This window comes from Aspergillus multicolor, assembly GCF_047715735.1.
Source record: "Aspergillus multicolor strain CBS 133.54 unplaced genomic scaffold BDW74scaffold_22, whole genome shotgun sequence".
Taxonomy (NCBI): Eukaryota; Fungi; Ascomycota; class Eurotiomycetes; order Eurotiales; family Aspergillaceae; genus Aspergillus; species Aspergillus multicolor.
Window position 1 is genome coordinate 193,647 of NW_027395973.1, and position 26,814 is coordinate 220,460.

Here is a 26,814-nt window from a genome sequence, read left to right on the forward strand (position 1 = left end):
ATCTCCCACTGCTGCCCGCACTTCTATATACCATGTTTATTTACATTCGTTCCTTATTTCTTTTCTCTTTGCCATGTCTGATGTGCTGTGCCCTTCGAAGGGGTCTTATTTACCACCATTAGGTAGTCGATCGTTATCAGATGCTCGCACGAACCACCCAGACATGGGAAACCTCCGCCTCTTTATTACCTGAGGTAGCCAGCCAATGGAATGTTCTCCATTGGGTATCAGGACTGCAGCAACTGTCTGACTCGTTTGATAATCGACTTGTCTCCAACAATAAGTGGGACCTGACGGGGATCAGCGTACCCCATCGCATCCCTCCAGGATTATACCTATGCCTCTTTGCTACAACGCCGGCGTATCCTGCCCGTGGTCGCATGGCGCTAGCTACAAGCATCGACCATCCCGCTCTCTAGGCCTGAAGCGGCAGAGATAGTTGCAGGGAAGATAAATGAGGTTGCAAGCCAGTGCTTATAAAAGCTTGACCCCACCTTTCTGATAACGGAGGCATTCTATTTTTCTCTGTCTTTGAGGATCTGATGCTATCCTCACCTATTTCACTGCAACTATGGACATTTCTTACTTATGGCTTGCCTTCTTAGGGCTCGCCATCTGGCTGCTGGCTCGTTCCATCTACCGCGTATACATCCACCCGCTCAGCCACATCCCAGGCCCCAAGCTGGCCGCCCTTTCCCACCTGTATGAGATCTACTACGATATCTGGCGTGGAGGAAGATACCTGTTTGAGATAGAGAAAATGCACCAGCAATACGGTACGGTACACCACTCATCCATATCAACTGAAACCCCTTGATAATCCCTCCAACCAGGCCCCATCGTCCGCATCACCCCGCGAGAAGTACACATCACCGACCCAGACTTCTACGACGAGATCTACGCGCCCTCCAGCCGCCGCCGCGACAAAGATCCAGCCTGGGTGCCCATCTTCGGCACGCCCACCTCCATGTTCGCGACCACGAACCACGAGCACCACCGCTTCCGGCGCTCCGTGCTGACCCCGTTCTTCTCAAAGCGCTCGGTGCAAGCTCTGACGCCCATGATCGAGGAGCGCACCCTGGCCCTCCTCGCGCGCTTCCAAATGTTCCATGCCTCCCAGACAATCGTGCATCTCGACGACGCCTTCTCGGCCCTGACGGCGGATATAATCACGTACTACTGCTACGGCAAGATGTGGCATTTTGTCGAGGACCCGGCCTTCCGAATCGATATCCGGAGATCCACGACGGAGATCACGGGGCTGAGCCATGTTAATCGCACGTTCCATTTCATTGATCCGCTCCTGCGCAGGATGCCGGGGTGGTTGATGCGGGCGGCTATGCCGGGGAAGACGGGGCTGTTGGACTTGCAGGATGCGATTCTGGATCTGGTTCATTCGAGGGCGTCTGGGGATGGGAATGGGAAGGAGGGCGTTGACCACCCTCAGCGCCGTGCGATGTACCACAATCTGACGGACCCGGATCTCCCGCCTGAGGAGCGCACTCCACAGCGCCTGGAGGATGAGTGCCTTGTTGTGCTGGGCGCGGGGACAGAGACCACGGCGCGGACGCTGACCATTGCGGCGTATTATCTTGCGGAGGATGCAGATGTCTTGCTGAAATTGAGGAACGAGCTGAAGCAGGTCTTGCCGACGGTGACGAGTACGTGCTCGTGGTCGGAGCTCGAGAAGCTCCCGTATTTGGTATGACCAGCCAGCTTCTTTTCATTCAGGCTGATACTGATCATCACCCCACGACAGGCAGCAGTCATCAACGAGTCCCTGCGCCTTGCAACCCCCGTCATCGGCCGACTCCCGCGCATTGCGCCCGACGAGGCCTTGACCTATAAAGAATACACCCTTCCACCCGGGGTAAGCTGGCTCTCCCATTCATTTATCCATATATCCATTCATCTTGAATAACCCTCACCAAACCTTCCAGACCCCAATGAGCTCCTCCTCGCTGCTCCTCCACCACAACCCAACAATCTTCCCAAGTCCCATCAAATTCGACCCCGACCGCTGGATCCGCAACAATGGCAGAGCCGTGACGGGCGAGCGCCTCGACCGATATCTCACCGTGTTTTCAAAGGGAAGCAGAGCCTGTCTGGGGATAAACCTCGCATACGCAGAGCTCTACCTCGCCCTCGCATATTTCGTCCGCCGCGTCGATTGGGAACTGTACAAGACCGGGCTCGACGAGATTACGCTCTCGCGGGACTTCTTTGTTGGTCTGAATGACCGGTCGGAGCCGGTCGTTCGTGCGAGGGTGACGGGGATGGTGCGAGATTGAGGACGGGGTGGATTAGTGGAAATGGGGAGCAGAGCACTTGAGAGACGGAGACGGTCAGGAGGTTACCTTAGGTGTAGGGCATGCTCTGAAAATGGCTTCTGGGTCATTCCGCTCTTCTCTTTGTTCTGAAGTGGAAGTAGGAGTAGAAGGAACCTTGGAATTCCTGAGCCAAGGCAAAGTTTTGATAGAGACTTCTACGGCAGTCACTTTGTGATTTAATGCATATGAAAGAGAAAAAAGCAACGATATAGTACCACGCACATCCACCGTACCTCCCTTGAGATTTGATGTCGCTGCAGTAAACCAAGTCTTTCCAGGTCCTCTCAAGAATGACAGTTAATACTCCGTCAGGCGTATTAGTACCACCATGACCATTCAACCGCGTGAGTATTTTAGCTCCTTAGTAGCAATCCTTCTCCTCCTCCACTCCACTATCCTTCTCTACCAAAAGAACTCGCACAGAGAGCCCAAAAAGCAAAAACAAAAACATACAACAGCTGGGATTCGCATGTGGTCACCCACCATACTACTAACCAGCCGGCGTGTGGCTTAAGTACGGCTGAGCGGACGGGAAGCCCTGTTCTCCACACCCTGTGGTCGTATGTATTAGTTTTTTAAAAAGGATATTTCATATAGGAAACTACCTTGATCAGCGAAGAAAAGAAGGAGGCTTGAAATCCAAACAAAGATACTTGGATACGTTAATACCATGGCATAGTACAGCTAAGGGGCTCCAGGGTTTGTCGTGGTGAAGTGTACGATTGATACCTAGAGTAGTATGCTTGCCCGGACTGTACAGAGAGCTCCCCGTTCTCATGTCTGCCCTGCTCTGGGTAATTCGTCAACCGGAGTAGGCAGAAGCTGAAGGACAACAAGCACAGCGGTACCAAGGCCCGCAATGCAAATTCGCTGCGCACTGCCCTCGCTCTGCTGGCAACATGGCCAACAAATTGGCAAAAAAGAGACATTGGCGCCTTCCCGGAACCTCAGCATGAGCGCTGACTCGGCCACTGCGCCCGCGGCACCATCGCAGGTCGCCGCTTCCTTCAAGCTATTGCTACTGCGCGGGTGACCTCGAGATGCGGCCGCAGCGGCCGCAACACCTACTCGGGTCGTCATTCTAGCCAGCGCCGTAGGTAGAGAAGGTAGCGCGCCAGGTCCCGCGTGAGCTGGAAGGGGCGCCTGTTCAAACACGACGTAAAACATGAGCTTTACCCATCTAAGAGTCTAGGCTGCATTGTAGGCCGCGATGGTGTGCGGAGAACGCGGCTGCGGTACCGGGTAAGCCTTGACATTGTGCGGAGGGTGCGGCTGCGGTGCATAGGCTTCGACGGAGTGCGGAACGTGAGGCCGAGGGCGTTGATTCCGGGTGGTATAGCAGCCGCATCTCCCGCACATCGTCGAAGCCTATGGTATCGTCGCGGGAATCTCCCATGGCATGGTTGATCAGTTCAGATCCCTCTCGCTCCTTCTCCCCGTTGTCGGATCCTTGGATGAAATGCACTTGAGTTGGTTGTCGGTAAGGACCTTTCGGGGCCGCTCTTGACGGCCAAGGTTGTCTGAGACCGTCCGTGATTTAATGCTTATTGAGGGAAAAGACATTTACGCCAATAGATATGCCGCACCTAAACATCGCTTCGATTGCTTTAAAAGGCCACTGGGGGAGAACAATAAGAGGGAGCAGGCATGGCGTGCCGACCAGGGTTGCGTCGGGGTTGGCCATCCGACACCTAAGCCACGGTGTGTTGAGTCAATATAAAGTGAGATAGGTAAGGGCAATCGGGAATTGATGAAGTCAGATGTAAATGCTAAGAATGGACAGGGGATGCCTGCTAAGCCCCGGCCTATTGCTGACCACCAGCATATGCATATGCAGGGCTTCGCAAGCGGCGGCCGCCCGTCGGGCATGGCGGCCGCTGACCCTGGATACCCGACAAAGCATGCATTATTAATGATAATCATGAAGCCAAGCCTTACCTTTATGGCTTGATGCTTAGTTATGGTACGTGTTTTAGCTGTGCAACTAGTAGCAAGTAGCAAAAATCCATCCGCGCTACCTAGGTATGCAGTGGAGGAAATATATAAAGACATCAAACTGCGCAAAAAAACAATCTAGCCCTCACAATCACATATATCCTCAATCTCCGTTAACTTTACGCTTCCATCTTTTGTTATCTCAAACATGTCTGCGTCTATCAACCCCAGCACCATCTTCCGCGTGGATGGCATTGTAGCCGTCATCACCGGCGGCGGGAGTGGTAAGCTCGTGCTCCTTCGTCCTATCACTACCATCACCATCAAAACTCATACTGACATATATCCCAGGCATCGGCCTGACAATGACCCGCGCATTGGCTGCCAACGGCGCCAAAAGGGTCTATATCCTGGGCCGCCGCCTGTCCGTTCTCGAGGAAGCCGCCGCCGAATTCCCCGAAATCGTATTCCCGCACCAGGCAGATGTGACCTCCAAGACAGACCTGCAGGCAGCCGTCGATCGGATCAAGGCCGAGGTAGGCTACGTGAACCTCGTCGTCGCAAACTCCGGCAGCATCGGCCCAGATGTCCGGTTTAACCTCTCTGCCACACTGCCCGAACTCCGCGAAACCCTCTTCACCAATTTCTCGATGGAGGGTATGACCGATGCGCTTAACCTGAACATCACGGCCGCATTCTTTACGATGACTGCGTTCCTAGAGTTGCTAGATGCAGGAACGCAGAATGCGCTTCGCGGTGGGTTCGGCAAGCCCATTACCGAGGGGAACGATGTCCCGTCCATACAAAGTCAGGTTATTTTCACGACGAGTATTTCAGCGTTTAGTCGGCATTGGACAAGCTCGCCGCCATATCTGACTAGCAAGGTGGCAATCATGCAGGTGACGAAGCATGCGAGTACACAGCTTGCGAGGTTTGGGATAAGGGTTAATGCAATTGCGCCGGGGAGTATGTTTATGTTCATATCCAATATTTCCTTTTGCTGGAGTAACATGGTACTGATCGAGTCCGTATAGTCTACCCATCCGAGCTGGCATCTGTCCTGATTCAGAGTCGCAAGCCCGAGGAAGAGACGTTCGACGATCAGCGATTTATCCCAGCCCGCCGGTTTGGGGGTGATGAGGAGATGGCAGGGGCTATTTTGTATCTGGCGAGTCGGGCGGGCAGTTACTCGAACGGGTCGATTCTTGTCACGGACGGCGGACGATTGTCAGCCATGCCTAGTACTTATTAGGCAGGGTTGAGACGCATTTCTTGCATTGGCTGTTCAAGACAGGCTGCTGTGGACAAAGTTCTTAAAAATAGTGCATAATGTCGCAACCTGGATTGTATGTACTGAGCTGAAATAAAAGGGATGATATATGTATTATCCCACTATGTTCTGCTTCGCGATTGCATCTGGTCTGGATATCTACGAGTCTCCGGACCGGGATCTTGTGCAAACAATGAAAGCAAAATAATACAACCTGACCTTCCTCGGAGCCAATGGAAGACAGGTACATGCATGTAAGCGCCATCCAACACATAAGCCAGGATATGCACCGGGTGTCTATGCTACGCGAATAAAAACTGCTGATTTACATCCAATGAGCCAGCCATATAAACTAATCTACAGCTGTCGAGTGGGCCGCTCATAGATGGCGGGTCTTCGTCGGTGCGGCCGCCTGGCAGGTATGGGCTGGTAGATCAGCCGGATGTCTGTTGCTGGAGGGTAGCTAGATGTAAGAAAGTCTTTAGAGGCAGGATGAGCTGGCGTGCTTGCTCACTTGCGTGGACTTGCATATCAAAACCGTAAGCAACCTCCAGGGCTGAAGGTCTATACCTAGGTATTTCTATTCTTAGGGTTACATCCGTGCGGAGATCAGCGCCGGGCGGCTTCTCCACTTCTTTAGCGGCGGCCGCCGGAAGGGTCCGCTGCCGCCGCCCGTGGGGTACCATGGGCTTCGCCGACGTCTAATTACCGTCGAGCCGCCAGGCCAGACAAGTTATGATCTAGGTACCTAGGATGGTTGGTATGTGTCTCTCATATAAAATATGACTCTCCTAGTGTATTCCTCTGACCAACAGCCTCGATAAGATCCCTAATCAATATGTAGATAGCTATCCCCGTGTCCAGGAGGAGAGCTGCCGCAGTCACCCGTCTACCTAGATGACGTCCCCCACCTCGCCTCAAATTGCTTTAGTGAACTGTGCAGCCGCGGATCAGGCGTTGCCGAGTGGTACTCTGAGATATGTTTCAAAGCCGCCCTAATAATATACAGGCAGCTGGGTGGCAGGTGGTCTATCTGACTAATTGGTACATGCTCGTGGGTCGTGCAAATGTCAATGACCATCTTCGTGACCGTGTCAAGGGCTGCGAGAGAACTGTTAGTCGAGATAGAGGCTCCTGGAGCATACTGTGGCTGTTGGTCGAGGAGATGCCCGTGGAGAAGAAATAGTGAGCTAGATGTCCGACCAGCTATTGTCAGAGGAGATGCGCATCGTAACGATGGAGCTAAAGTGAGACGCACCGTAATATCAGCGCAATCGCAGGGCAAAATTCGCCATATTTACCCTCATTCTGCTGCATTACTATCGCCAAGAGCGACTGGAGCTTCCGGTCACAGTCAGCAAGGTGTGCCTGTTGCTGATCAGGATCAGTCAAAGACAGGGCATGTAGCACCCCGTCCAGAAGCCATGCCGCTTGTGCAGCCCGCGCAAAGCCGCCAACTTGGGGTGTGACTAATGCGTGGACCGGGCTGCTCTTAAGTGCCGCAGCCGGGTTACCCTGATCCAGGATGCTGGACTCGAGTGGAAGGCGCTCTTCGCCGGTAGGCACCATGGACCCTAGCGGTTGATGCACGATTGGGAGCTCACAGAGAAAGGTTCTATGCTTCGTTAGCCGCCAACTGACCCCTCTTTATCTATTACATGGGAGGAATATACCGCTCGCATACACAGATCCCCCACCAAACATTGACCTCCTCTTCCTCCGCGACCCAATCAGTCGTCGAAGCTGTGCTAGTCAGCGACGGTATAGACCGTAACCGCGCCGCATACGCCATGCGAGCGCACGTCCCAATCGTCATAAACGCCTGCTGCGGATGCCCATGCGCGTACTCAAACACCGCCAGCAACACACCAGCTTGGACCAGCCGGATCGAAGGCGTACAGAGGACTTGCGCCTGGGACATCAGGGACTTTATGGCTATGTAGAGGGTGTTATCTTCCATGCGGCGGCTTGCTGGAGGGTCTCGCGAATCCGAATCCGCCGAGTAGCCGGAGGTGAGTAGCCCCATGCATAGCAAGAGCAGGGCAAAGTCAGCCTTGGGGTCCTTTCCAAAAGAGAGTAAGTGCGCATGGAATCGCCGGCGGCAGACGATGGGGACGAATGTGTGGTTGCCTTGAAAGTAGCAGACGCTGATCTCGTCGAGATACCACCCTGTTGTCTCAAGCAGATGCTGCGCCTGGACAAAGAGTGTGGGCTGAGCTGTCGGAACGGGGGCCAGAGAGCGTCTCGGGGTCGGGAAGTGCGGACTGGAAGCGAGGTTGTTAGAGAGCCCCCGGGATGCGGCGGCAACGGAGATGCCAGACTGTGCGCCGCTAGCGCTTCTGGAGGCCGTCTTGGGAGAACCGGTGGGGTGAGCAATCTCGGAAGCTACTGTTGGTCGAAGTTGGTGCCGTAGAGTGCGATTGGAGGTCTGGTATCGACAGGCTAGACCACGGCTAGAGGCGATCAGCAGCATTCTACGCCTAGGGTTAATGGGGCGTGGTACTCTGTGCAGTAGCGACAGTGCGGCAGGGCCTTGTCGCAGCGCTTCTTGCGGGCCTTGCAGGTGGCGCATACATTGGCTGCCCTTCGAATGTCGGCCGCCATGGTTTGCGCGGAGAGGTCTGACAAGGGCAGGTGAGGGGTTCTGCACGGATTCGCGAGTCGTTCGCGTCGGAGTTTAAGATGATTGGCGTCAGCTGCCAGGATTCTGCTAGTACTAATAGGGCTAATAGATACGGCAGCCCTAGAATAGGCTTACAAATATAGAATCGGGGAGTTTATTAGGCTATAGCAGAGGCATTAACCAGTCCCTGCCTAGCCAGACACAGTATTTGCACATCCCATCCTAGTGTCCATATATTCTTACCTATAAATACCTATTTTTTAACTACAATAATACCTTCACCACCCCCTGCCGGTGACTGATGGCAGCTTACATCGGTCAGCCCCACAGCGCCCAACAGCTCCTTCCACTGGGCTTCAGTTCTCTCCCTAGCACCGACCTGCACCATCATGAGGACGCTCATGCTCGCCGTCGGGAAGTCACACCCCTGATCAGGGATGATTGTCTCGTTGATGATGAGCGTCGAGTAGCCCGGTTCCATGGCCGCCGCAATGTGCGTGAGGATCTGGAGGGCTTGTTCATCGGACCAGTCGTGCAGTATCCAGTGGAGATAGTATGTTCTTGCCCCTAAGTAGATAAGAAAGGTGCGTCAGTCTGGGTGCGCGTTTACTGCGTTCTTCATGGTTGTATTATGTGGTAAGGGGTAAGGATGCGCACCCTTAACAGGTTGTTCCGTAAAGAAATCATGCGCCATGAGCTTGGTTCCATCGGGAACATCAGTTACAGCATCAAGCACATGCGGCAGATCCTGGAGGACACGACGACCCGGCGTCGACTCAACCGGGAAGCGCTTGTTGAATGCATGCAGGTAGTGCCCTTGGCCGCCACCAACATCAACGATCAAGACCTCATCCTCACCAGAGGTGCGAAATCCGTCCAGCACCACCCCCCGCACATCGAACCAGTTCACCCAGTTTGGCGACGCCTGTGATTTGACCACCATCCAGGCCTGGAAGTCTGTCGCCAGTGCCGGACTCTCCGCGAGCCAGGCGAAGTAGTCGAGCGATGTATTCTTGGCCAGCTGGAACGGCGTGTCCGTGATGGAAGACGGGAAGGCATGTTTGTTTGCGCGGAAGTATTCTGGCGCGTAAGTGGTCGTGTAGTTCCCGATGTCGAAGCTGCGCGTTGTTTCTACTGTTAACGAAGGCCAAAGAGCTTGGTGGGTGGAGCGCACCATGCCCGTGTCATTGCCCTAAATGGGGTCGCTGCCATTGTCCTTGTCAATGGCGAGGGGTTGTAGCTTTGGACCCCCGCTTCGAGGATGTACTCTTTTGACGCGAGGACTCGCAGGATCTGGTCTGTTGTGTTCGACGTTAGCAGCGTGAACCACCCCAGCAGGATAAGCACAACATACCAAGAACAACAGGACTCGCGCCGGATTCCTCAGCGATACTCTGGCTAGGCACTCCCTCGTCCTTGTCTTGAGCATTGCAGATCGCTTCAAACACACCGAGCTCGACACCCATACGCAGAGCCATGAGAAGCACAGGGTTGAAGACAACATCCTGGATGGCAGTTTCTGGCGGTGGAGTCAGCGCGTGAAGAAGATCTCGGGCAGCACTCAAGGCTTTTTCTCGGGCCTCGTTGGTGAGTGATGCTGGGTCTGAGTGAACTTTATGCGTGAGGGCTGTGATCTCGTCTTCGAGAGACTTGGACTGCGACATGGTTGACAAGAACACGGATGGACTAGCAGGACGAGAGCAGTAGTTCGGGAACGAAACTGGCGGAGAAACTGGGATTGCAACCCTTGTATATTAATCTCCGTAAGATAAGACCAAGGGGGAGGCTAGCCCTAATTCTTGGTTAGTTCAATCTCGATGAAACCGCCAGGATCAGGAACCCCGGTCTAGCGTCAGTCTAGGCACGCACAATTCTCGCAATAAACTCGGAAAGCTGCACTAGGTAAGCAGGATCGAAGGAATGGCCTTGAGAACATGCCACCTCTCTTTAATAAAAAACCTTTCACTGGCACCTTCCGCACCAACTTCAATGCTCGGATCGCCCCTGCATTATCCAGCGCAACCCGGTGGTTGAGAACCACTGCTGCAGCTGACGGGATCCAGGTCTGATTAACCTCAGAGATGAGCAACTCATCTGGGGAAGTGGACACCTCATACTGTGGCGACAGACTGCTCGGTGTCTCGATTGCGATCGCGGTTGTGCAGATCATTGTGGTCCCTGCCCGCTTCTATACACGGTATACACAGCGTCTTGCGTGCACACTTGATGACTACCTGATAATTCCTGCATTGGTCGGTCGCTGTCTTTTCGGCCATTCTGAATGAGTCTAATGACTGTTGTCGCTCAGGTTGCGAGCCTTGGGCAGTCGGCGTTGTATATTGTGTGTATGTTATTGTTGCACATATGGCCCTCGCCAGTACAGGAATAACAGAGTAATGACTGACCGCAGAGATCCGTTTCGGAGGTATAGTGCTCAAGATCGCCGGGCTGGGCTATCACTTCGAATATGTCCAGCAAACGCCCGAGAAACTGGTTGCATTGCAGAAAGTCGGTTCCCATCGCTCTTCCAAGTCGTTTCTCTCCAATCCTTACAACGCATAGGGCCTCCTTGCCAACCAAATCCTCGACTTTCCCTTCATTGTGACGCCGGCAAAGCTCTCCATCCTGCTGTTTTACGTGCGCATCTTTCCAACCCGCTCGTTCCGGACCCTCTCTTACGCCATGGGCTTTCTGGTCCTCGCCCACGGGATCGGCGTCTTGTTCGCTGCAATCTTCCAGTGTTCGCCCATCCAGTATATCTGGGACAAGAGCATTCCCGGGGGCTCGTGCTTTAACCAGCAGGCATTCTACCGATACGTGTCACCGCCGAATATAGCCACGGATGCGGCGATTCTGGTTATGCCGATGCCGCTTGTCTGGGGGCTGCAGACTAGATGGACGCAGAAGCTCGCGCTAACAGGGGTGTTCATGTTAGGGGGCCTGTAAGTCCCCAAGAAGGCTCTAGTTGTGTGAAAAGTAGTGACTTGCTTGTGATATGCCAAAGGGCTAACCGTTGCTCTGTGCTATTCGCACTAGGGGCCTAGTAACAAGTATCCTGCGCATGGTCATCTTCTTCCAGGAGAGTGCGTTGACTGATCCAACCTGTACGCTTTCTCTTTCCTACATTCAGTAGAGAGTCGTATTGATGAAGACTGCTGAACAGGGACATCAGTCAACTTGGGCATCTGGACCGTGCTCGAAGGCGGGATTATCATTGTCGCCGCTTGTCTGCCCTCAATCTGGCCGTTGCTCGTACGATTCCTCCCTGGCAAGATGAGGGGCGTACAACGCATGAGGGATGGGGCTGTTCGAGGTACGCGGTACGCCAGGGCAAGCTCACTCGATTCGAAGCCGACGGAGGCGCGGCGCGCGAGGTTCGCTCGGCTTGACGGAAGTGACAATGGAGAGGGCAGGCGTGGTAGAAGGGGTATATCGAGAGACGACAGCACAGAAGAGTCGATGCATAGCCGGGCAAGAGTTATTCATGTGCGGGATAGTATCTCGTTGAGGAGTCTGAGTACGGGTCGAAAGGAGGAAGGCTAGACGAGGATCCGTTAAAACTAGGTATATCTCGGTTGCAGATGCCTTGCAAAAGTCGATAATCAGTATTTATTACCTTGGATGTATGTGGTCTTCCTCGACGGCAAGGTTGCCATCTGTCGGGTAAGCTAGGGCAAGCTTGTCCGTGCCCTACCTAAGATACCTAGGTAGCATCGCACCTCCCAAGGCCATCCATGGATGCATGGATGCACATAGTCTTCCAACCAACTGTCCAGTCCCAAACTTCTCTTAGCAGCCTATGCAGGTCTAAGACTGAAGGACAATAAGCAAGACTAAACGATTCCGAAGCTGCGTCCAGCTGGTCCCTCAAGGGCATCGGAACCTGAAGCCGGATTGTCCTGGGTGGATACAACAAATACAGCCCTATCTTTCCAAGTCTCGTATCGTACTGTAATGACGATCTACGTCCATGAAGCCCTGTTCAATTCTAGCTGAAGCTTCCTCCTTTTCCTGCGGCCTAATACTAGGCGGGACTGTGGTACGTGAGGTGGACGTTCAATGCAGTGCTATCGCTTATAGCTACCGATTCTGGTCCAGACAGCAGAGAGATCATCCTGCAAGACTTACTTGGCTTTTTGACCGCCGGTCACACGGGGCAGAAGAAGCAAGGTCTCGGCAATATTTTCCATTAGACACGGGGCGTCGTATACTCCGTACACCCACCTATGCCGAGCCCGAAGATCTCCGAGGCTGCAGGATCGATCGACTCAACTATGGTACTGGGATGCGATGTATACTATCTAGGTAGTACATGAACCTGCATGAACTAAACACATCCGCTTAGTGACACAGATCATGATCTACCTAGTAGCGTCATATGCGTATGTGGTACACAGATGGTTTAATAGCTCCAACGCAGTCGACTCGGGATACGCCCATCATCATCTTTCTCTAAGTAGAGAAGCTAATCCGGCCCTGCTGTTGCAAAGATGAGCTCTACCCTGGTGACCTGCCTCGAAACCTCGTCCACTGCAGTAGCTGCCGACCTCAAAGCTCCCAGCTCCATCGTGGAAGCCGCCGTAGACGTCGACATTGACAACGGCATCGACATCCTCGACATCCGCCAGTCCAGCGATCCTCTTGATCTAAAGAGCGCCATTATCGACGGCCTCCAGCGCCATCCCGACGAGCTCGAGCTCCCCTCCATTCTATGCTGGAGTGAGGCCGGGGCTGCTCTGTACGACAAACTTTGCCATGATCCGACATACTACCCCCGCCACTGCGAGGTCGAGATCCTGCAGCGCCATGCGGACAGCATAGCAAACACAATACCGGACTCTGCGGTTTTGATCGAGCTTGGATGTGGGTATGTTTGACCAGCTACTCTTCACAAGTCTAGATCCAAGCCGGGGGATGGATAAACAAGACGCTGACCATTACCGCGCAGAAACCTCCAAAAGACAGGCGCCATCCTCTCAGCTCTCGCAGCGCAGAAGAAGCAAGTTGCCTACCACGCCCTCGACGTCTCTGCGGAGTCTTTGCATGCCAGTCTGCGTGGGCTCCACAGATCCGATACGATCCCCTCAGAGACACCATCCATCAGCGTCTCTGGCCTCCTGGGCACGTACGAGGATTGTATCCGGTGGTTAAACACTGAAAAGAACCCTCTCCTCGACGGCAGTTCCAAGATTTCTGAAATAGCGTTCCTCTGGATGGGTAACACAATCGCCAACACGGAGCTCGAAGACGCCACTACCCTGCTTACTTCGTTCCGGGAGTCAGTCTACAGCAAAGTAAACTGGACCAGCGCCAGACCCAAATGCTCCTTCGTCTTTGGCGCCGATGCCTGCGCCGACGAAGACCGGATCGACGCTGCGTACCTGTCCAACGAGGGCTTTTTTGCAGTTCCAGCAAGTGGTATGGAAGCCGCGAATAGGGTCTTACGCGGCGATTGCGGCGGAGGCCGAGTTGGGTTTCAGCTCCAGGACTGGGAGGTCAAGGCTCGCTTCGACCGCAAGACGCGGATGGTCCGGGCAAGCCATATCGCGCTTCGGAACACTCGGATCGAGCTTGGACTCGACGAATCAATGCCGATCAAGCAGGGAACGGAGATCAGGCAGCTGTTGAGTGGGAAGTGGTCTGCTGACCAGGTCGCGGAGATGGCGCGGGAGGCTGGGTTTGGGGTGGCGTCGTGCTGGATGGATGGGGAGGGTATCTACGGTATGCAGCCCATCCTTGTCCTGTCACTCCCTATCGACTTTCGCGAGGGTGAGTATGCGCTTGCTGACTTGTGGCGGCAGGGTTCTATCGGATTGTTGCGGTGGATGACGTTGGGGAGATCTGAGCAGGCTGTGCTGTAAGATTACAGGCAACGTAGGATCAATCGGTGTTCTAGGTGTCAGCGAGTATAGGTGGCTTTGGTCTTGCTTATTTCTGCTTCAACTTGCTTTGGATCAGTTCCTTGTTTTGTTCTCCAAATATAGGCCTTGCCCATTTTCCGGATGAAGCGCAAAAAAAAAAAAAAAAAAAAAAAAAAAGGAAAATCAGGCGAGGCCTGTGAGCACCGGTTGGCGGATCCAGGCCGATGGAATAGAATGCAAGGGGCTCCATAGCAATCAATGTGCTTTGTTTCTTCGAGAGCATACATGCGAGGTGAAGAATGATCGTCACAATAAAGTTGAATATCTGATCGTCTCGGATCTTGTTTCCGTCCACTCTTCAGCCAGATCAGCCCCGATCAGCCAGCCTACACTGCACATCAATACCCTCAGTTACCTCGCCGATCATGGAAAATCTGACGTCTCGCGGGAACTGGCACTGGCAAGATGGTATGGTATCAGCTACCACGCGAGGTCTCCAATTCTCCATCACCAGCTGACTGTCCCTGTCCCTGTCCCTTGATCGACCGCATCCCCGTCAATCCAGAGATCACCGTCGCCACGCCAGCCAACACAGCCCCCAGCACAAACGTAACCCTAAGTCCAGCCATGTAAGCACCAAGCACAACACCGAGCTCGTCCGCCCCGAACATCTCCGCAATCCCCGCCGCCCCAGCCCCCAACACTATTCGCGGATCAACATGTTGCCCTGAGGCATCCAGGTGAGCGCCAAGATACGACCCAAGTTTGTTATTGAGCAGACACTGCGCTAGCTGAAGAAATAGCGCTCCGCCCGTCATCTGGAAAAACAGCGTCAGCCCCGTCGCGGACGAGAGGTCCGATGCCGCTGCGGTCGCCTGGTTGACGATCATGGGGACCTGGCAGGCGATGCCTACGCCTGTCCCTGAAAGGACCTGTAATCCAATCCAAAATGCTGAAGAAGAGTTGGCTGATAGGCGGTAGAGAACCCCACACGCTATGGCTGTGGAAGCGCTACCGAGAAGCATAGGTGGCAGCCCGTAGCCCAGGGCTGACATGTAAATGCCTGAAAGCGCGGAGAGGAAACCGCAGGCTAAGACGAGGGGGACGGTTCGCACGCCGGATGCTGTGGCTGATAGGCCGCGTACAACCTGAAAGTATATTGGCAGGTAGTAGAGCAGGATGAAGAAGGCCGGGGCAAGAAAGAAAATCACGGCACAGTGGGTAGTCATGGAGCGGGTGAGAAGGAGGCCGCGGGGGATCATGGCGCTGTCGTGCATGAACCACTGCTGAAGACAGAAAAGTAGTGCTATGATTCCAGCTGCAGTAAGCGTCCCTATCACATCAGCATCACCCCAAGTCTTGACGCCGCCTCCCCACTCGAGGGCAAGGAGGTAGCACGTCATCGCTGTGATGAAGAGCACAACGCCGAGGAGGTCAAGCTGCTTCAAGATCGACTGCCACGACGCAGGCTCCGGGACACAGGAGCTCGGAGGGTTGAAAATCAGCAGCACGATAACGAGCGTCACGCCGCCGACCGGTAAGTTGATCCAGAAGCACCAGCGCCATGTGGTGGCACTAGTGAAGGCGCCTCCCAATAGTGGTCCCACAAAGCTAGCGACAGCGTAGCTAACCCCAAAGATCGCCGTCAGCGCCGATCGGATCTTGGGCGCTGCGCTGACCGCCAGAATCGTGTAGGCGCCTGAGACCACGCCCGCGGCACCAGCTCCAGCCAGGGCACGTCCGACGATCAGGGTGGCTGGGTTCTGTGCAAGGGCGCAGATCAATGACCCCACCTCAAACAGGGCCATTGACGAGACAAAGGTGGCCTTCAGTAGTAGGTAGCGGTATATTTTGCCCCAGGAAGATTGGGCGGCGGCGTTAGTCAAGAAGAAGGCGGAGCCATACCAGCCATTGCTGGAGACAGATTGGAACTCGGTGGAAATGGCGGGGATTGCGGTTGAGACGATGGTTGTATCCACGGCCACTAGAAAGATGGCCATGCCTAGGGCAAGCACCAGGGCTGGAAGGCGCCAGCCGGTGGTGTACTCAGATGGAGTGGACGGGGCCTCGGCGGGCAGTCGTTCTTTCTTTGCAGCTTTCATTTTGGCTTGGCTAATTTGCTATGTGGCGGCCTGACCAAGTTGACTTATGATTTTGGTGCTAAGTCTAACACTGAGACGAGCATTCTTGGTGGTTTTATAGTTTCAGCCTTCCCTGCACGTCTGACTTGCTTCAGTAAGCAAGGGACCCCTGCTGCAGGGCGTTGCACGGGCGCCATTATTACCTCGTATGACCGACAATCTCATTTCCCATCGAAACTCTACCCTCCACTCACTGAACCCAACGATCCTGGACTACTCTGACCTGCACTGGCTTCCTGTTCACGGCTACAGCGTGGTCCATCCACTCCATGTTCGATGCATCCGTATCGTGGAGTTGCATATCAAATCGACTAAAGACATGAGAGAGCGTCATGGCCAGATCCTGGTATGCCAATCTTTCCGCCTGCCTGTCAGCAATCTGTGTACTCCGTAGGCCTCGTGATGTGGTTTGTACTTACGGACTGCCCACACATTGGCGCGACCCCTTGCTAAACGCCACTTGCCAGCGGTCAAGCGCCTTGCCTTCCTCCCCAAGCCAGCGTTCTGGCTCAAATGCTTCAGGGTGAGGAAAGAGGTCCGCATTGTCGTGGATGCTGCGGTGTGTCATGGAGACAATGGTCTGCATTTGCCGATCTTGGTTAGCTTACGCTTGCTCATGGTCTCGTTGCTTATCAGAAGACGGTGGGGTTTTAACTTACTCCTCCAGGAATGAAGTGGCCCTGCACGGTAGCTCCAGCAGGCGGTACAACGCGCGGTGTGATGCCAGGGACTGGGGTGGAGAGACGGAGGCTCTCTTTGACTACCGCCATCTACAGTGCTATTCAGCTATTGTCAGTCTTTTGGTTTTCTCTAACTGAATCCCGTACGTCACGGGCGATCTCTTACCAAGTAAGGGAGCTTCCGAATCTCCTCCCAATCACCGTTCTGGATAGGCAGTTTTGCACCGTCTAGCTCCTCGCGCAAGGTATTGAGAGCAGCAGGCGCGCTAAGAAGGTAGTATGTCGCGGCGGTTAGGGTATATGCGGACGTATCACTACCAGCAATCAACAGCAGGGCAGCCTCGTCGATCAGCTCAGTTGGCGTCCGAACATCATAGCCCTTCGCTTCGTTCGGCTGGAGCATTGCGTCAAAGACGGTTGTGATGCCTTCCGCCGTAGTCAGTTGGCCTTTTTCCCGTCGCGCGCGGGTCTCTTCTACCCAGTTTGTGCATTGCTGTTGCTCCGAGTTAGTTTACAAGACACTGGTATAAAAATACTATACTTGCTGGACTCACTTCAAGTAGCCTTGCATATCCGGGTAGCTGGAATCTAGAAGGTAAGTACTTGGTTACCTTGTTCAGCGAAGGAAAGTGCTTGACTGTCATGCAAGACTATGTTAGTGTGCTTGGACCAAGATACAGAGAGAGATTCACCTACTCAGCCACATCCGGTCCGTGAACTGGTCCATGCTCTCAATAAGCCCGTGAGGCTGCCTGTAGTTATCCACGAACTCATCCGCTTGGCCAAACAGCGTCACGTAAACAATATCCACCTATTCAGATTCATATGTCAGCATGTGTTAGGAATTTCCCAATGCAGCCTTGGAAAAGATGAAGAAACTAACTCCAAAGCATCGAAACAAGTGTTGTATGCATATCGCCTCTCCGGTCTTGATCCCTTCTGCCATTTTGCCGGCCGTCTTCTCGATAAGTCGATGGATGCGGGGTGCATACTCGTCAATCGCCGCGGGCGAAAACAGCGGCGCAATGGTGTTTCGCAGAATTCGATGTTTTTTTGGATCCAGAATCGATATTAAAGAATCAGGGTACCCTAAACCCTTGTAGAAGTAGGGTGCCTTGAGGTAGTCTGTTCCGGCCCGGTAGACGCTGCAACAGATAGGTTAGCTACAACATATAATGTTATGTGATTTGGAAGCGAGGAACTCCATACACATGGTAGAAGTCTGGATCATTGACATGGACGTGGTACGGGGAGATCCGAATGACAGCTGACTCTAGAGGTATATAGTAAGCTGGTGTCCTAGTGAGGGATGTTCAGCAAGTGACGCACTATATTTCTCATGCAGCCGAGGGAGGTTCTTCACCAAAGTGCCGTTGGCCACGACGTCGAAGTAGAACTCGTACCACTCTGTGAGGCCGGCCAGTTTGGGCCCGGGGATGTTTCGCAGAGGGTGCAAGCAAAGGCGTGTGGCGACAAGGAAAACCAGGTATGTTCCTAGTAGGATGGCAAGAGAGAGCAGCGCCGCGGGTGCTGTGTTGAGGGACTGGAGGGGCCAAAATCCGTACCAGTCAATGAGAAACGGCATGGTTGCTTTGAGAGGTGCAGACTAGATCGCAACTTTGTCGAGATGAGCTGGACTGGAGGATATAGTTCGGAGAAGCCATTTATTGTTTGCCTCAGAGCATATAGTCCGGCCTTTGAGTTTGATAGTCCGAGTGAGTTGTCACATTGGACCTGCAAGGGGTCCATCTGGTCCGAACATCTCCGGACTCTGGCGATCTGCAGGTCAGCCCTTATTGTGCGACACTGCAAGATCTTCTTCAGCTGAGACCATGTGATGCTTGTAGGAGCTGTCATTTCTTTACGTACCGTATTGTATACAACAAAACGTTACAGCTGTGGTGCACTGTGCCGGTTGCTGTCCTGTGTATAAGAAAGCGGTGGATGCTGAGCACCAGCCTTGGAAGGCAAACACCCTTTTCAAATCGATCATGTCGTCTTTCCGCGCCGTTTCGTCAGACTCTTCTCATCCTCTCCATGAGATGAAGCATGTCCTTGAATCTCTGGAAGCTTTGAAGCACGGGGCGGAGATTGCAAAGAATATCCTCAAACCCCCTCCTCGTCAAGACGTTTGCATCGACCAGCTGATCTCGACACGCTGCCATAGACAACCATCCGCTCCTGCCGTTTGCGCCTGGGACGGGGCTCTCTCCTACCGAGAGTTGAATGACGTCTCGTCGCAGCTGGCTGTCGTTCTTTCCAATCTCGGCGCTGGGCCGGGCAGCTTCATTCCTGTCTGTCTGAAGAAGTCCAAGTGGACAGCAATTGCCATCCTGGGAGTCCTCAAGGCAGGTGCTGCATTTCTCTTACTTGACCCTTCACATCCACCACTTCGGCTGCGTCAGATATGCTTGGATGTTCGAGCACGGATTGTCATAACTTCCTCTGCTGCGGCTGCCATCGCCGCCAGTCTTGGCATCCCAACACTGGTTAACGTGGATGATGCTTCGACGTGGCCATCCCAAGGCAATTTGCCAGCTCCAATCCACTCCCCATCCTCCCCGGCTTACGCGGTGTTCACTTCAGGATCAACCGGCAAGGCGAAGGGAGTGGTTATAGACCACGCAGCATTCGCCACCGCAGCGCACCATTTCATTCAACGAACAGGCCTAGGCGCCTGGTCCCGGGTCTTCCAATTCGCATCGTACGCCTTTGATGTGAGCATTGCCGACCATCTTGCCACACTCATCGCCGGAGGATGTGTCTGTATCCCATCAGAAGACGACCGTGTCAATCGCCTCCCAGAGGGCATCCGAGAACTGGAATCCAACTGGGTCGATCTGACTCCTTCGGTCGCCCGCTTGCTCGCCCACGCTGATGTTCCAACCCTTCAAACACTCGTCCTAGCTGGAGAACCGATGAGCAAGCACGATATTACCACCTGGACTCCGCATGTTGACCTGATCAACCACTACGGTCCTGCGGAATGCGCGATCGGAACGAGTATTTTATCTCCCGTGAATCTGACCTCCGCTCCCGGGGATATAGGATATGCAATGGGCTGTGTCAGCTGGATTGTAGACCCGGACGACCACAACCGCCTAGTGCCTTTTGGTGAGATCGGTGAACTGCTGATTGAGGGTCATATAGTGGCTCGAGGATATCTCCATCAAGAGCCCAACGATAGTTCACCTTTTATTCCACCACCAACTTGGCTCAAGCAGTTTCGCTCTGAGACCTCGGCACCAATACCACTATACAAAACCGGCGATCTGGTGCATTATACGGCAGATGGCTCGGTACAGTATATTGGGCGAAAAGATCATCTAGCCAAGATTCGAGGACAGCGGGTTCAGCCTGAGGAGGTTGAATATCACATTCGGAAATGCATGCCGACTTTAAAAGGCGTCTGTGTTGACACCATCCACAACCCCGAGGGTGACTCGACCCTAGTCGCTTTCGTGATGGAGGGAGAAGGTTGTGGCGGAAACGGACCTGCATTGCGGCCACAGTCGGAGGCTTTTGATGCGCTAGCTCGAGCTTTGCAGGCGCAGCTAGCAGCGATTCTCCCCTCGTACATGGTTCCTACCTTTGTGCTCTTAGTCACTAAGGTTCCTTTGACGTCCGGGGGCAAGATTGACCGTCGAGCGCTCAAGGCCCTTGTCTCTAACCACTCTACCCTCAATCTACCTCGGGACAAGGAGGGATTGCCTACATCCCTGCTTGGAAACGAGCCGGTGAGCGCCAACGAGACAATCCTCAGAGACGCCTGGGGAGAGGCGTTGGGCCGCAATACCCAGAGTATCAACCGAGACGACAATTTCGTGTCACTTGGTGGCAATTCGATGCGTGCCATGCATCTCGTTTCTGCTGCCCGAAAGCGTGGTCTGGAGTTGACCGTCGCCAAAGTGTTCAGTGCATCATCGCTCTCCAGTATGGCTTCATTGGCGAATCCCACTCCCGAGATCGCCTCCAGATGTCCACCGTTAGCATTTATCAGAGGAGAGAAGCAGACTGTAATGCACCTAGCAGCTGGCGGGTGGGGCATAGACGCGAATGAGGTAGAGGATGTATATCCATGCACTCCCCTCCAAGAAGGCCTGATGGCGCTCTCAATCCAGAACCCTGGGTCCTATGTATCGCAGCACGTCTTCTGCCTTGCGGAGGGAGTTGAGCCACAACTAGTGGAGCAAGCCTGGCATGAAACGATCAAGGCAAACCCAATTCTCCGGACGCGGATGGTGACCAACAACAGCGGAACCCTGCAGGTTGTTCTTCGAGAAGGAATTGCCTTTTTACCAGCCTCCAATCTCGAGCTGTATCTGATGAACGATCGAAAGAGGCCCATGGGGCTTGGACAGCCTCTTGTCCGCCTTTGTTTAGTATCTTCATCGTACTGTGTTTTGACCTTGCATCATACCGTGTACGATGGTGTCTCCCTCCGACTTGTCATGGAGCATTTCAACAACATATACCATGGCACTCCTGTCCATATCCCTCCGCCATTTGCGAACTTCATCGCCCACATCCAGCAGCAGGACGATGGCCAGCAATTCTGGCGGTCATACCTCTCCAACTGCAATACGCCGATTTTTCCAGCTCTACCATCCGCCGGGTTCGTGCCCAATGCCAGCGCGCACTTCATCCATCGTGTGCTGGATATCTCCCAAAATAATGGCATCACGACCTCCAACACCATCCGACTAGCTCTGGCGCTCATGATATCCCACTACTTAAACAGTGAAGATGTTGTCTTCGGCGTCACTGTCAACGGCCGTGCTGCTGCTGTCCCGGGTATTGATCAAATGACAGGGCCAACTATTGCCACTGTCCCGTTCCGCTTCACAATTGATCCGAAGCAGGACGTACTTGTGGCGCTCAAGCGAGTCCAGGACGAAGCGACTAGTATGATCCCATTTGAACAGGCCGGACTGCAATATATCAGCAAGATAAATGAGGACGCCGCAATGGCTTGCCAGTTCCAGACGCACCTCGTCGTGCAACCTTCCACCGTGCAGATCTCGCAAGAGATTTTGATCCCTGAACCTGGCCGTTGCTTTGATGATGGCGAGAACGCATTATTTGCATCGTACGCTTTGCTGATAGTTTGCACCATCGACGAGAAAAATAGAGCAGTTGATATTGCTGTGAACTATGACCCGCGCGTCCTGAGCAACGTGCAGGTCCGGCGCTTTACGCAGCAGTTTAGGCATGTCATCCAGCAGTTGCAAAGGCCCGCCGCCTCAATGTCCTTGGCTCAGGTCGATTGCATTAGCCCCAAAGACCTCGAAGACCTCCGATCATGGAACGCAGATCTTCCTGTCTCGTGCAATGAGTGTCTCCATGAGATGGTTCTTAAGAAATGTGCATCCCAGCCGTCCACCACGGCTGTCTCTTCGTGGGACGGGGATTTGACGTATGCCGAGCTAGACCATCTCTCCGCTGCCTTTGCTTGCCGGCTAAGGGAGCTTGGTGTGGAACTGAATACAATGGTCCCGTTCTGCCTTGACCGTTGCAAATGGGTCGTCGTTGCTATACTGTCTATCCTCCGCGCTGGCGGAACTTGTGTATTAACCGATCCAAGCCATCCACAAGCCAGACTCCAGGGAATAATCCAGGAGACGGGCGCCAGGTTAGCTCTGGTGTCACCAAGGCACACTGCCGTTCTTAACGGACTGTCCTGCGCGGGTCTTCCCATAACTGACTCAACATTCGACGATCTTCCCAGCCCCAGTCCGGAAAGCTGCCCACCGTATCACCTTCCGACCCAGCGTTCATCGTTTTCACCTCAGGGAGCACAGGCAAGCCCAAAGGCATTATCGTCGAACATCGTAACCTCGCCACTTGCGCAAGGGACCAGTACGAACCAATGGGGTATAGTCCATCCTGCCGGATCCTGCACTTCGCCTCATACGCATTCGACCTGAGTATTTACGAGACAGTCATAACCCTCGTGTTCGGCGGCTGTGTATGCGTACCCTCCGAGGACCAGCGCCTTACGGACCTGGCCGGCTGCATGCGCCAGTACCGCATCAACTGGACGTGCCTCACACCCTCATCGCTGCGTCTCTTCCGGCCCGAAGACGTCCCCGACTTGAAGACCTTCTGTATCGGTGGGGAGTCTCTAACGCAAGCTCATGTCGATGCATGGGCGAGCAAAGTCCGATTCATTAACAGCTACGGCCCTGCAGAAACGTGCTTTTGCACGGCGGGCGTTGTTGACGCGGCGACTTGGAAACCAGGCGATGTCGGCGCCATGTTCGGCGGCCTTGCATGGGTAACGGCAATAGGGGACCCAGCTCACCTTGCCCCCATCGGTGCAATTGGTGAACTCGTCGTCGAAGGACCAGCCGTTGCCCGGGGATATTTGAACAACGAGGAGTTGACACGCGCTGGATTCATAGAGCCACCTCCCTGGCTCCGGAAGTGGCGAGCTGATGGGCATGTCGACCGACTCTACCGCACAGGCGATTTAGTCCAGTATGGGGACGGCGGAATCATCCGGTTCATCGGCCGGCGCGATACGCAGGTGAAGCTACGCGGGCAGCGCGTAGAACTCAGCGAGGCCGAGTACCATCTGCAGAACTGTTTTCCTGGCTGCAAGGAGGTCGTTGCGGAAGTCGTTGTGCCGCGCGACGCCGAGGCTCGAGCAATGCTCGTCTCGTTTGTTTACACAGAAGACCACGGGAACAAGGAGGTATCAGTAGGGTCGCTTTGCAATGGATGCCTAAATGTCCCAACGGAGGCTTTCAAGCGCACTGCAGCCACCGTCCTCGGTCAGCTCCGTGGTCGTCTCCCCGTTTATATGGTCCCTGCCGTTGTTTTCCCCCTGTCAAGAGTCCCGTTGACCGGCACTGGCAAGATCAATAGACGCGAACTCCGTCAGGTCGCCGCTGATCTGGACCTGTCGCAAATCAACACGTACATCAGTGACGCCAAAACCACTCAGACGTCGCTGAAGAGGCAGCCTAATACCGCACTTGAGTGCGCACTGCATTCCATCTGGGCGCAGGTGCTCAATGTCGATGCGCATTCCTTTGGCATAGACGATGACTTCTTCCACCTCGGTGGAGACTCTATCAGTGCCATGCAGTCAGCGGCAAAAGCGAAGGCTGCTGGTCTGGGTATCACGGCAGCAACTATCGTCGCGGGAAAGACAATAGCTGGTATTGTATCTGCAAGTACCAAGGTGCAGACAGTCAAGGCAGCAGAGGTGAGAATAGACATCGCCGCCCCATTCTCACCATCGCCTATCCAGCAGCTTTTCTTCGACACGATTGAGACAGACCACAACTATTTCAACCAGAGCTTTTCCCTCCGCGTTTCTGAGAGCATCGAGACAGAGAGGCTCGACGCAGCTTTACGCGCAGTAGTCAAGCACCATGCCATGCTGCGCGCTAGATTCCACCGCGATGCAAATGGAGCTTGGACTCAGAGGGTCCAGAATGACGTGCAAGGGTCTTATATTCTACGCTCGCACATGGTCGAGACAATCAAGGACAAAGATGCCTCCAACGTTGTTTTCGAAGCCCAACGCTCGCTGGATATCTTCAATGGTCCGCTCCTCCGTGCAGACCTCATCAGCACTCCATTTGACGGACAGTATCTCTTTCTCCTGGCTCATCATCTGGTCATGGATCTTGTCTCGTGGAGAATCATACTCACGGACTTGGAGGAGTGTCTTCGCGCCGAAACGCGCAATAGAAATGGTGACCTTTTAGCCACCGCAATGCCCTCTCTTCCCTTTCCGACATGGTGCGCGTTGCAGAGCGAGTACGGACGCGTGTATTTGAGTCCTGAAAAGGTTTCACCTGGCCCAATTGACAATCCATCCGGTGTCCCTGCCTCACCACCAAGTTTCTGGGGCCACATCGAAGATAGAAATACATGGGACGACATTGCATCTCTCTCATTCAGCTTGAGTCCCGGGCAGACTGCGTCTCTGTACGCGCAAGGCACTCCGCCGTTGGAACTCTATCATGCCGCCCTTCTTGCCTCGTTCACTCGTAGTTTCTCCTCCCGCGAGCCCCCAATAATCTACATCGAAGGACACGGCCGCGAAACATCCTGGAACCCCTCGCTCGATATATCCCGCACAGTCGGGTGGTTCACGACCCTCTGGCCCTGCCCGGTAGCTTGTCCATCCACAACGTCGCTCAAGACCTTACTCAAAGCCGTACATGACGCACATGCCACCGTCCCTTTCAACGGATGGGGCCACTTCACCTCGCGGTTCACGAATGCGCAGGGCAAACGGGCGTTCGGAACGAAGGAGATACCCGAGATCGTGCTCAACTACTCCGGACTGTATCAGCAGCTCGAGCGACCTGGCGCCCTCTTGCAAGCGACGGATGAGCTGGACGGGAGCGGGTCTGATATTGTAGACAGCGCCAGGCGGTTCGCACTTATTGAGGTCTCGGTAGGTGTAAAGGGTGGATGTGTTGTCTTTGACGTGGTGTATAACCGGCATATGAGTGTGGAGAGGCAGGGAGAAATCAAGCAATGGGTTGAGCTTTGTAAGGAGACGCTGGAGGAGCTTGGGACTTCTGCTTGACTTAGTGTTGGGGTGTCATCCGCATTCCTGTCCCTTTTTCGCTTCTGCCGGGGAGACAATTGCGAACTTATCGCTAAACTTCTTGTCAATATGCTCATGACTTTGCTTGAAGACAGCTGCTTTGGCGATAGAACTGGGCAGTTACTCGTTGATGTCATTCATGCTGTTGATGAATGTTGTGGATTTGCCCGTGAACAATCGTCATTTTCTGGTCGTACGTAGATAGCAATCTGCAGTCAGAGATGTGATCCGCCTTGATAGTCAATCAAGCAACTTTAAAAGATGGAATTCGAAACTCTCATTCTAGACCATTTTGAAGAGTCCAAGTCATTCCAACGGAGAAGATGCAGCGGAACCCCCGCCCTCCGGGCCCGGCTGCAGACTACCCCATGTGGCTTAGCGCCATTTCTCCCATATAGAAGGTGACTGCCTCAGTTGCAAAAAATAGATCTTTCGATCTCTTCACTTCCTTGTATCAAGATCAATGTAAGCTCATCATGGCCAGCTCCAAGATTCTGGTCCTCGGCGGTACCGGGCCTGCCGGCATCTGCCTACTACGAGAACTCGTCCACCGGAAGCACGAGACTATCGTCTACGCTCGGAATCCATCCAAGATCGATGAAGATCTACTATCGAGCGAGTTTCTTGAGGTCTGCAGTATCTTCTATACTAATATTTCCGCCCTCAAAGCGACGCAGGTCACACTAACACTCAGCAGATCATCAAGGGCGAAATGGACGACGTCGAAGCTCTCTCCAAGGCCATGGCCAACACCCAAGTCGTCATCTCTCTTCTAGGCCCCAGCCTCACGACCAGACTCTCAAATCACGCTCTGTTCGCGGATATTTACAGGACATCTGTGTTTCCTCTCATGCGCGAGCACGGGGTCCGCCGCATCTTTGCTATGGGTACGCCCTCTATTTCTCGACCTGAGGATCACTGGACGCTCATAACCTCAATCACGATACCTGCACTCCGCTTGTTTACGAACTATGCGTATGAGAACATACGGAATATCGGGGATGCGTTTGAGCATCACGCTGAGGGTCTAAATTGGACGGTCTTTCGGATCATGATGATCCCGGGGGGTCAGGATGAGGAGAGTTGGCGCAGGGATAGAGAGGATGGGAAGGTGTTTGTTGGGTGGGTTGGGGAGCCAAATTGGACGAAGTCGCAGACGAGAGGGTCTCTGGCGAGATGGCTCGTTGATGCTGCCGAGGACGGAGCGGAGGAGTGGGTAGGTAAGATGCCTGCTGTTTCTAAGAAGGGATGAGCTTCTTGATCCCTTTTCTGTGTCTATAACTTGGTAAATTTCCCTTTGATCTAAGCTATCTAGTATCTTTCTAGTATAATCAACCAATAAGAGGCTGTTGTTATCAAAGTGTATAGCACCAGCCATACTGTGGCTAGAGTGTGGCGC

The 26,814-nt window shown here is 53.8% G+C and overlaps 11 protein-coding genes across 11 annotated transcripts; 6 read left to right on the top strand and 5 right to left on the bottom strand.

Annotated features, from left to right (window-relative positions):
• Nucleotides 1-571: 571 nt before the first annotated feature.
• On the top strand, nt 572-2,291 carry BDW74DRAFT_169336 (putative cytochrome P450 oxygenase; the record flags this gene model as incomplete). The annotated part of the gene is made up of 4 exons (XM_073726978.1): nt 572-776; nt 834-1,702; nt 1,760-1,870; nt 1,941-2,291. The coding sequence occupies 4 exons, from the start codon at nt 572-574 to the stop codon at nt 2,289-2,291; spliced, it is 1,536 nt and encodes a 511-aa protein (XP_073581475.1).
• A 2,182-nt stretch (nt 2,292-4,473) lies between these two features.
• On the top strand, nt 4,474-5,517 carry BDW74DRAFT_169337 (SDR family NAD(P)-dependent oxidoreductase; the record flags this gene model as incomplete). Its single annotated transcript, XM_073726979.1, has 3 exons — nt 4,474-4,549; nt 4,617-5,231; nt 5,300-5,517. 3 exons carry the CDS (start codon nt 4,474-4,476, stop codon nt 5,515-5,517), a joined length of 909 nt encoding a protein of 302 aa, XP_073581476.1.
• Nucleotides 5,518-6,401: 884 nt separating this feature from the next.
• Nucleotides 6,402-7,628, bottom strand: BDW74DRAFT_157505 (fungal specific transcription factor domain-containing protein; the record flags this gene model as incomplete). Its single annotated transcript, XM_073725156.1, has 3 exons — nt 7,209-7,628; nt 6,794-7,150; nt 6,402-6,725 (listed from the first exon to the last, which is right to left on the bottom strand). Coding segments are annotated over exons 1-3 (1,007 nt in total), but the record flags the coding sequence as incomplete, so codon positions are not given.
• Nucleotides 7,629-7,787: 159 nt separating this feature from the next.
• On the bottom strand, nt 7,788-8,156 carry BDW74DRAFT_157506 (uncharacterized protein). The gene is made up of 2 exons (XM_073725157.1): nt 8,039-8,156; nt 7,788-7,988 (listed from the first exon to the last, which is right to left on the bottom strand). Exons 1-2 carry the CDS (start codon nt 8,105-8,107, stop codon nt 7,866-7,868), a joined length of 192 nt encoding a protein of 63 aa, XP_073581478.1. The 5' UTR covers nt 8,108-8,156; the 3' UTR covers nt 7,788-7,865.
• Nucleotides 8,157-8,318: 162 nt separating this feature from the next.
• BDW74DRAFT_157507 (uncharacterized protein) lies at nt 8,319-9,862 on the bottom strand. Its single transcript, XM_073725158.1, has 4 exons — nt 9,513-9,862; nt 9,333-9,456; nt 8,816-9,276; nt 8,319-8,725 (listed from the first exon to the last, which is right to left on the bottom strand). Exons 1-4 carry the CDS (start codon nt 9,820-9,822, stop codon nt 8,412-8,414), a joined length of 1,209 nt encoding a protein of 402 aa, XP_073581479.1. The 5' UTR covers nt 9,823-9,862; the 3' UTR covers nt 8,319-8,411.
• On the top strand, nt 9,860-12,287 carry BDW74DRAFT_157519 (uncharacterized protein). The gene is made up of 7 exons (XM_073725159.1): nt 9,860-9,949; nt 10,027-10,410; nt 10,467-10,503; nt 10,590-10,666; nt 10,721-11,100; nt 11,195-11,262; nt 11,322-12,287. The coding sequence occupies exons 2-7, from the start codon at nt 10,240-10,242 to the stop codon at nt 11,699-11,701; spliced, it is 1,113 nt and encodes a 370-aa protein (XP_073581480.1). The 5' UTR covers nt 9,860-9,949; nt 10,027-10,239; the 3' UTR covers nt 11,702-12,287.
• A 361-nt stretch (nt 12,288-12,648) lies between these two features.
• BDW74DRAFT_180453 (histidine-specific methyltransferase) lies at nt 12,649-14,003 on the top strand (the record flags this gene model as incomplete). Its single annotated transcript, XM_073729750.1, has 3 exons — nt 12,649-13,025; nt 13,107-13,927; nt 13,960-14,003. The coding sequence occupies 3 exons, from the start codon at nt 12,649-12,651 to the stop codon at nt 14,001-14,003; spliced, it is 1,242 nt and encodes a 413-aa protein (XP_073581481.1).
• Nucleotides 14,004-14,495: 492 nt separating this feature from the next.
• BDW74DRAFT_180454 (uncharacterized protein) lies at nt 14,496-16,121 on the bottom strand (the record flags this gene model as incomplete). Its single annotated transcript, XM_073729751.1, has 1 exon — nt 14,496-16,121. One exon carries the CDS (start codon nt 16,119-16,121, stop codon nt 14,496-14,498), a length of 1,626 nt encoding a protein of 541 aa, XP_073581482.1.
• Nucleotides 16,122-16,350: 229 nt separating this feature from the next.
• BDW74DRAFT_169343 (cytochrome P450) lies at nt 16,351-18,425 on the bottom strand (the record flags this gene model as incomplete). Its single annotated transcript, XM_073726980.1, has 9 exons — nt 16,351-16,516; nt 16,580-16,740; nt 16,820-16,930; nt 17,007-17,333; nt 17,395-17,477; nt 17,537-17,651; nt 17,724-17,985; nt 18,050-18,113; nt 18,170-18,425. 9 exons carry the CDS (start codon nt 18,423-18,425, stop codon nt 16,351-16,353), a joined length of 1,545 nt encoding a protein of 514 aa, XP_073581483.1.
• A 406-nt stretch (nt 18,426-18,831) lies between these two features.
• On the top strand, nt 18,832-25,394 carry BDW74DRAFT_180456 (uncharacterized protein; the record flags this gene model as incomplete). The annotated part of the gene is made up of 2 exons (XM_073729752.1): nt 18,832-22,407; nt 22,569-25,394. The coding sequence occupies 2 exons, from the start codon at nt 18,832-18,834 to the stop codon at nt 25,392-25,394; spliced, it is 6,402 nt and encodes a 2,133-aa protein (XP_073581484.1).
• Nucleotides 25,395-25,891: 497 nt separating this feature from the next.
• Nucleotides 25,892-26,667, top strand: BDW74DRAFT_180457 (NAD(P)-dependent oxidoreductase; the record flags this gene model as incomplete). Its single annotated transcript, XM_073729753.1, has 2 exons — nt 25,892-26,044; nt 26,113-26,667. 2 exons carry the CDS (start codon nt 25,892-25,894, stop codon nt 26,665-26,667), a joined length of 708 nt encoding a protein of 235 aa, XP_073581485.1.
• Between the last annotated feature and the right edge of the window lie 147 nt (nt 26,668-26,814).